Source organism: Gossypium raimondii, chromosome 4 (genome assembly GCF_025698545.1).
Source record: "Gossypium raimondii isolate GPD5lz chromosome 4, ASM2569854v1, whole genome shotgun sequence".
In the NCBI taxonomy this organism is placed as follows: Eukaryota; Viridiplantae; Streptophyta; class Magnoliopsida; order Malvales; family Malvaceae; genus Gossypium; species Gossypium raimondii.
The window spans coordinates 24,583,775-24,593,385 of NC_068568.1; the positions used below are offsets into that span (position 1 = coordinate 24,583,775).

General features: G+C 36.0%; 1 protein-coding gene across 1 annotated transcript; it reads right to left on the bottom strand.

Moving 5' to 3' along the window:
• Positions 1-536: 536 nt before the first annotated feature.
• LOC128040459 (uncharacterized) lies at positions 537-3,030 on the bottom strand. Its single transcript, XM_052629210.1, has 4 exons — positions 2,976-3,030; positions 866-1,105; positions 640-764; positions 537-542 (listed from the first exon to the last, which is right to left on the bottom strand). Exons 1-4 carry the CDS (start codon positions 3,028-3,030, stop codon positions 537-539), a joined length of 426 nt encoding a protein of 141 aa, XP_052485170.1.
• Between the last annotated feature and the right edge of the window lie 6,581 nt (positions 3,031-9,611).

The window sequence follows — 9,611 nt, forward strand, 5'->3', positions numbered from 1 at the left end:
GCCTTTCTTGCCAAATCTGAGAACTTTCTTCCACGGGGATACTTTCAAAAATACCCTGTCACCAACCTGAAACTCAATCTCTTTTCTTCTCAAATCTGCATAGGATTTCTATCTATCTGAAGCTGCTTTCAAGCAATCTCTAATGACTTTTACTTTCTCTTCTGTTTCTTTGACTAGATCAACCCCGTAAATCTTATTTTCCTTAAGCTCTGTCCAATACAAAGGCGTACGAGACTTACGTCCATACAAAGCTTCATAAGGTGCCATCTTCAAACTCAACTGATAATTATTATTTTAGGCAAACTCTACCAATGACAAATATTTCTCCCAACTACCTTGAAATTCTAAAACACAACATCTGAGCATATCCTCAAGTATCTGAATAACTTTCTTTGATTGACCATCGGTCTGAGGATGAAAAGCTGTACTAAAACTCAACTTTGTGCCCAAAGCTTCTTACAATTTCTTCCAAAACCGCAAAGGAAATCTCAGATCTCTATCTGAGATAATTGATAACGGTACTCCATGTAGTCTGACTATCTCTGAAATATACAACTCAACCAACTTGTCAAGTGAATAATCCATACAAAATGGGATAAAATGAGTCAACTTCGTTAGCTTATCAATCAAAACCCATACTGTATCTTTTTTTCTCAGTGTCGACGGCAACCCTGTCACAAAATCCATGGTAACTCGGTCCCATTTCCACTCAGGAACTAATACAGGATGCAATAAACCTGAAGGTACCTGATGTTCGGCCTTTACTTGTGACAAATCAAGCATCTAGAAACAAATTCTAAAATATCTCTTTTCATTCCTGCCCACCAGTACGTTTTCCTCAAATCATTAAACATTTTTGTACTACCTGGGTGAATAGACAAAGAATTGCTATGTGCTTCCTGTAAGATCTTTCGAATGAGCTCATCATTCTTCGGTACACATATCTGATATATGAACATCAAAAAACCATCAGAACCGATCTTCTCTACACCCAACTCGCACTGATCTCTTTTAGCTTGCAACTCACTGTCATCTTTCTGAGCTTTACAGATTTCTTCAAGAAACATCGGTTTAGCTCTCAACACAGCTAAAATAGAACCGTCATCTGATAAAGCCAAACTAGTATTCAAAGCTCTCAATGTAAATAAAAACTTTCTACTCAAGGCATCAGCAACAACGTTTGCCTTACCCGGGTGATAGTCTTTCACTAGCTCATAATCTTTAATCAACTCTAGCCATCTTCTTTGCTTCAAGTTCAAATCTTTTTGGGTCATCAAGTATTTCAAACCTTTATGGTCAGTGAATATTCGACACTTCTCATGGTACAAGTGATGTCTCAAGATCTTCAACGCAAATACAATGGCAACTAGCTCTAAATTGTGCGTCGGGTCATTTTTCTCATGTGGCTTTAACTGTCTGGAAGCATATGCTATTACTTTACCTTCATGCATAAGTACACAACTCAATCCATTCAATGATGTATCACTGTAAATTACAAATTCTTTACTCGGTTCTGGCTATACTAAAGCAGGAGCTTCAGTCAACAATGCCTTTAACTTGTCAAAACTCTGCTGACACTTCTAGGTCCATTCAAACTTAACATCGTTCGGCAACAACCTTGTCAACGGGGTAGCTATCATGGAAAAATCCCTTTACAAATCGTCTGTAATAACTAGCTAATGCAAGAAAACCTCTAACCTCTGACACATTTCTGGGTGGTTTCCACTCAACAATTGTTGAAATTTTACTCGGATCAACTTTAATACCATCACTTGAGACAATGTGTCCAAGGAATCCGACTTCTCAAAGCCAGAACTCACTTTTGCTTAACTTGGCATACAATGGATTATCTCTCAAAATCTGTAAAACTGTTCTCAAATGTTCAGCATGTTCAATCTCATCAGGAGAATAAATCAGAATATCATCAATAAGCACAACTACAAACTTGTCCAAGTATGGTCGACAGATTCAGTTTATTAAATCCATGAATATGGCAGGAGCATTAGCCAAGCCAAATGGCATCACAAGAAACTCATAGTGACCATACCTAGTCTGGAAAGCAATCTTCGGAACATCTAACTCTTTAACCCGCAACTGATAGTAATCGGATCTCAAATCTATCTTGGAGAACATAGTGGCTCCCTTCAATTGGTCAAACAGATCATCAATTCTAGGCAGTGGATATTTATTCTTTATTGTTACTTTGTTAAGCTGTTGATAATCTATACACAACCTAATCGAACCATCTTTCTTTTTCACAAAAAGCACTGGTGTGCCCCACGGAGAACAACTAGGCATTGCAAAACCTTTATCAGTTAATTCCTGCAACTGATCTTTCAATTCTTTCAATTCCAACGGGGCCATTTTATAAGGAGCAATAGAAATAAGAGTGGTACCTGGAACCAACTCAATACTAAACTCAACTTCTCTAATAGGAGGCAAACCTGGTAATTCTTTTGGAAACACATAAAAAAACTCACAAATTACTAGTACTGATTCAATTTTCAACTCTAGATCTTTAGTATTAAATACAAAAGCAAGATAAGCTTCATACCTTTTTCTCAAACATTTCTGAGTAGACATAACAGAAATCATGGCAAGAGAACTATCTGACTCGTCTGAATTAACCCAGATAATATCACTATTTTTGCATTTCAACTCAATGTATCTCTTTCCGCAATTCACTATCACATCATTGGCAGTCAACCAATCCACACCAAGAATCACATCAAACTCATCAAATGGTAATAGCATAAGATCGACCGTAAAACAGTGACCACTAATCATCAAAGGGCAATTTTTACATACTTTGTCTACTAACACATACTGGCCTAATGGATTCGATACTTTAATCACAAATTTGGTAGATTCTATGGGCATGTTCATACTAGGCATCAATCTCATGCAAACATAGGAATGGGTCGAACCCGGATCAATCAAAGCAATAATAATATTATCATAGAAAGAAAATGTACCTGTAATCACATCGGGGGAGGATGCCTCTTCGCGAGCGCAAATAGCATAAGTCATTGCGGGTGCTCTAGCATCTAGTTTAGCTACTGAGTCTCTGGACATACCCCTGTTACTTGCTCCAACTCCTAGATTCCTTTGTGGTCTGCCTCTAGTGGGAGCATTTCCTGATCTTGCACTTGGTATTACTTTTTTTAATTATTTCGGGACAATCTCGAATAAAATGATCTAGTGCACTACATCTAAAACACTTTCATTTGCTCAGCACTCACCGAGATGAAGTTTACCACATTGAGCACACTTTGGTCTAGGTGGTCGAGTACTACCCACACTTGCGACTATAGTAGTCTGAGATCTTGAACCCACAAATCTTCTACCTCTGTTTCGGCTAGGATACCCGACTGAAAAATTTGATCTAATAGAGAACTCTCTAGGCCTCTTAGATGTAGACTGAAATGATCTGCTCATCTGCCTTTTTTTCGTGTCTTGAACCTCAATTTTAACTTTGCCCTTTTCTTTTTCTTTTAACAAATCCTCTGCCTTACATTCTCTTTCAACGAGAACAACAAACTCTTTTATCCAAGACCGTCCCTTCTACGGGAGCGGGCGCATTACTTTCTACATCATTTGCACCAGCTCGTTCGGGATCCATAACTATAAAAGAAAAAAAATTTAAAATCGTTAGGAGTCGTCACACTATCAAAATACAAGTATGACATGTATAGCTAGACTCTTATTCATACTGAATATTCTGAGAACCGATTAAAATCTCGCTCTGATACTAATAAATGTAACACTCCTTACCCGAGACCATTGCCGGAGACGAGCACGAGGTGTTACCTAACTTAAAAATTTGAAGCATAAAAAAATTATTTTAAAATTAATTCGCTCATGTTCAATCAATATGTCCCTAAGAAGGACCCTCGAGACCTTAAAACATGCAACAGAAACTGTTCGGGTCCAAACTGAGAACATTAAATATTTTCTGAATACTAAAACAAATCAAAATAATTTATTTCACTACTCAAAATAAAATTGTCCACTTGCGTAACAGTCACTAATTTAATTATAACTAGAGTTACAAAACTCAAAATTTAGATCTATAAATTTTCCTAAAACTAGACTCATATATCTTCTTATCATAAAATTTCCAAAACTTTTAGGTTAGCCAAATAGTACAGTTTATTCGTTAAATTCTCCCTATTTCACTGTCAAATGGTTCTAACCTCTATTTACTAAAATAAATTATCTCATTGTACAGAATTAGTATAATGTTCTTGTTTGTTTCTTTCAAAATAGACTCAATAAGGAATTGAGACATATAAATTCTAACTCATAATTATTTCTATACAACTTTTAATGATTTTCTAAAGTCAAAATAGGGACTTGAAAACCATTGTAACCCCATCTCACTAAAATTCAAATATTACAAAATATAAAATTCCTTTTCCTACACCGTTCCTTTCATATGAAAATAGGCTCAATAATATTTAATTCTATATCTCATTCACTCTCTAATTCCATTTCTACTATCCTTGGTGATTTTTCAAATTCACGTTAATGCTGCTGTCTAAAAACTATTTCATTGCAAATTTTTACTCTTTTATAATTTCTTTGTATTAACTATCATTTAGGCATACATAACACCAGAACATGTTCTTAAATAGCCATTTCAGTAGCTAATCATTATCGAATATTTACATGCTATTCATTAGCCATATCATAAGGACACACACACAAAATAACTAGGTCCCTATACATGCCATAACTTAAAACGTTTCGAAGCACAAAGTACCGAAATGGTCTGTTGATAGTGTGAAACGATCTCCGACGCCCTTACGATCCCTGAATTGGCTTGACGATACTATAAAAAAAAGGAAAAATAAAGGGAGTAAGCGTAAAGCTTAGTAAGTTTACAAGCAAATAAATAACAACATTTATCATAAATAATTATACTCATAAATCATCATCAAGTATCATGGTCTTTGCTTATTCTTTACTTACTCTCTTACTTGTTTACTTACTTGCTTACTTAAATAACTCATGATTATAACTTCTCCTCCCTTGTTGAACTTTCTTTCTCAACTGATAATTAAAATATTCTTAACCCTTATAACTGACCTGAATCTATTTATTATGCTTTTACCTGAACTTTCATATAACATAGTCTATTTACTAGCCTGTTGAACTACTTGGAATATTAAGGATACTCGGGTCTCCTGTCTGATAATAAAAATCCAAAGCCATGTCCCAGACATGGTCTTACATGGGATGTTTCCTGTACTACCAATGCCATATCCCAGATATGGTCTTACATGGGAGTTCTCATATCGGTGCCCATGTCATGTCCCAAACATGGTCTTACGGGGGACCTCCCATCTTGGTGCCAACGCCATGTACCAGACATGGTCTTATGTGAGACCTCTCATAAACTCAATAATGCCAATGCCTTGTCCCAGACATGGTCTTACATGGGATCTCATTCCCCTAATGTCATGACATTTGTATCCGATACATTCCTAATGTTTCAAAGGGACTTTTTAACACTGATTCTCTATCATCTCATACTTGAGTCAACATTAAATAATTTCATGAAATAAGTACATAATTGCTGGAAAATAAGAAAATTAATAATAATTATTAAAATATTTCATTTATTTACCGTAAACTTACCTCGGTACAAAATACGATCAAATCTAGCAACTTAGTCCTCAACCTTTTTTTTCCCTAGTCTAACTCCAGATTTCGTTCCTCTTGATCTATAATAGCAAATTTAGATTATTTAATACTCAAATTCATCAAAACAGTCCTTGACTCAAACTTTGACAATTATGATTTTGCCCCTAAACTTTTGCATATTTACACTTTTGCCCCAAAGCTCAGAAATTAAACTTCATCCCTTATTCTTCTGTTTTATGACATGCGGAACATCTTTCTCGTCTATGGCAACATAAAATTCCCACTCTAACATTTACTTATGAACATTAGGTATTTTTATCGATTATGTTGTTTTACTCGTTTTCACTTAAAATCGCCTACCAAAAGTTGTTTAACATAATTTCAAGCTTTATATTCTACGATAAAACATCAAAATAAACACATTTCACCTATGGGTATTTTTCCAAATATGAACCCTAACATGAATTAATGGTAGAATAAGCTAAATCGAGCTACGAGGACTCCAAAAACGTAAAAAATTAAAAACGGGGCTTGGATGCACTTACTATGAGCTTGAGAAAGTGAAGAAACCCTAGCTATGGTGTCGGTTGATGTTTCAGCCCTTATGCAACAAGATGAGCACATTTTGCCATCTTTTTCCCTTTTAATTCTTTTTATTACGAAATGACTAAAATGCCCTTCATTAAAACTTTAGTTATTTTTATCTATGCATGCCCATTTTTGTCCTTGAAAATCTAATGGTCTACTTACCATTTAAGGACCAATATTTCAATTATGCACTTCAATTAAATCCTTTATCATCTAAAGCTCATATTTACCCACTTTTGCAATTAAACCCTAATATGCAATTCAGACATGCAATCGCTGAAATTTCTTATCGGTATTCTAACACATGCATCCAATCAATCGGTAAATCATAAAAATTAATCAAAATAAACTTTTCTATCTCAAATTCATGGTTTCACAACCACTGTTCCGTTTAGGCCTTTTTTCGAGATGTTACACAAATTCACTAACTTGTGGATTTAATGATATTGTATAGGCATTGTGCTAAGCTTATGGATTTATTTGGTGTTATAATTATGCTATTTACATTTATGCAAATGAAACGGTAAGTTGTGTTTATGTTATACAAGCTTACTAAGCATTAATTGCTTACGTAGTTCTTTCCTATGTTTTATAGGTTGTCAAAAGCTCGAGCAGTTTTGAAGCTCGTCAGAGATCTATCACACTATCAAGCATAAATATTGGTAGTCTTTGAATGTTTTGGCCAAAGTTATAACGGCATGTATAGGTGGACTTGTAATGGCATTGAGTTGAATGTTTAGTTGATGATTTGCTATGTATAAGTTGTGGAAGTTAGCTTGGTTGGTACCATTTGATACCTTGCTAGATTGTGTCATTTTGGTTAACTTATGATGCATGTTTGGAATGACTTCTATGGTATACTTTAAATGGTATGGTAATGGTCAAGTTGTGGCATGTTTGGTAAGTTTTGAACTAGGATTTGATGATTGAAATGTGGTAAAGTTTGCATGTTTAGGTAAGTGGTGATGAATGCATTGGAGGTGCCTTTGAATGGCATATTGGTTAGTTGTGTTAGAACATTGAAATGATATTTTGATGTGTGTTTAGGTAATGTTTAGGTTCTTTGAATGTGTGCGTGAATGGCTTGAGAAGTGAAGCATGATATGGTATTGAGATGGTTTGATTCTAGGTGAATTTTAGGTCCACACGGCCTGAGACATAGGCGTGTGACTCAGCCATGTGTGGCACAACCCCTGGTGACACGATCATGTATCATTTGAGAGTTCCTTTGTATGCAAATCAACAAGTTACACGACCTAACACATGACCTAGCACACGGGAGTTGGGGCAACTTAGAGAGTTACACGGCCTGGTACACGGGTGAGGACACGGGCTGGGACACGGTCATGTGTCCCTAGTTTGAAGGTTACACGGCTTGAGACACGAGCTTGCGTCTTGGCCGTGTGACCCTTGTTTCCCAATTTTTGTGAATTTTTCCTAGACTTTCCACATGATTTCAATTTGGTCCCGAATTGTTCTAAGGTATTTCTAGGGCCTCGAGAGCTTGATTTAGGGACGATATGTATGTTTATGATTGGTTTATGTTATTGAATGGAATTAATTTTAAATGTTTCGATTGTATAGTAATGCTCTGTAACTCGAATCTGACGACGGATACGAGTTAAAGGTGTTACACACACTTTCTAAACAAGTATGCTTCTTCCCAGAAATAGTACTTCACATCGTGAAGAAACTTTTTCTTTTGTTGATATGACTTATCAAGAGGTATCAAATCACAAGCTAGATAGCTAGCAAAATCAGCAAACCAAGGGGTATTATGGATATGATTTATGTTCAATATGTGTCCATCTGGGAATGTCTCCTGAATGGGTATAATTGGAAAGTCTCTTCTTGCAGCTCCAATCTGGACAAAGGTCTGCTACTTGGTTTTCTACTCCCTTTCAATCTTGAATTTCTAGATCAAACTTTTAGAGTAGAAGTACCTATTGAATCAATCTCAACTTAGCGTCTTTCTTGGCAAGTAAATACTTAATTACCGAATGATTTGTATAGACCGTCACTTTGGTACCTACAAGATAAGATTGTAACTTGTCAAAAGCAAACACAATAGCAAGTAACTCTTTCTTTGTTACCGTATAATTCAACTAAGCTCCCGTCAGAGTCTGACTTGCATAGTTGATGGGATGAAAAACTTTGTTCCTTCACTGGCCCATCACAGCTCCTATCGTGAAGTCACTTGCGTCACACATCAATTCAAATGACAAAGCCCAGTCTAGTGTGACAATGATTGGTACCAAAACTAACCAAATTTTCAAATCATTGAAAGCTTTTAAACACTCCTCATCAAATTTGAAAATCTTGTCCTTCTCCAATAATTTGCATAAGGGTTTAGCAATTTTGGAGAAGTCTTTGAGAAATCTCTGATAGAAATCGACGTGGCCCAAAAAGCTCCTAAGATGTTAGAGGTGGGAGTTTATGAATAACATCTACCTTTGCTTTATCTACCTCGATCCCATGTCTCGTTATCCAATGCCTTAGAACAATACCTCCTCGTACCATTAAAAGACACATTTCTCAGTTACGTATGAGGTTTGTTTCTTTGCATCGCTTGAGTAACTTGGCTAGATTGGCTAGATAATCATCATATGTATCTCCGAATACTGAAAAATAATCCATAAATACTTCCAAATATTTTTCAACGATTTTAGTAAAAATAGACATCATACATCTTTGAAATGTACTAGGTGCATTACATAAACCAAATGGCATGCGTCTAAACGCGAATGTGCCATACGGGCATGTGAATGTTGTTTTGTGTTGGTCCTCTGGCACTACTGTAATCTTATTATACCCCAAGTATCCGTTGAGGAAACAGTAATAGTCTGGCCCAGTGAGTCTATCTAGCATCTGGTCTAAGAACGGTAAAGGAAAGTGGTCTTTCCTAGTCGCCTTGTTCAACTTCCAGTAATTGATGCGAATTCTCCATCCCGTAACTGTTCTGGTTGGTATTGATTACTTATTCTAGTTCTCAAAGACCATGATACCTCCTTTCTTTGGCACACACTGGACCAGACTTACCCACAAGCTGTCTGAGATAGGGTAAATTATACCCGTATCTAACCACTTAATGATTTCTTTTTTTACCACGTCCTTCATGATGGGGTTCAGTCTTCATTCTCCATCAATCGTCCCTTTCTTTCCATCTTCTAGGATAATATTGTGCATGCATAAATATGGACTAATGCCACAGATATTGGCTATGGTCCATCTGATAGCCTTCTTGAATTGTTTCAATACTAGGATAAGTTTCACTTCTTGCTCTTCGGTCAATTCTATTGAAACAATCACAGACAAATTAGAAGCATTACCTAAATAAACATATTTTAAATTTGAGGGAAGTACCTTCAGTTCTA

Bases quoted from the DNA above. Each gene is read 5' to 3' on its own strand.
- LOC128040459 (XM_052629210.1), bottom strand. From the start codon at position 3,030: ATGACTTATGCTATTTGCGCTCGCGAAGAGGCATCCTCCCCCGATGTG. The intron at 1,106-2,975 runs GTACATTTTCTT...TGGCTTTATCAG, and splicing joins CTCCCCCGATGTGATTACAG to ATGACGGTTCTATTTTAGCT. The intron at 765-865 runs GTAGTACAAAAA...ATTTGTCACAAG, and splicing joins TTCTTTGTCTATTCACCCAG to TAAAGGCCGAACATCAGGTA.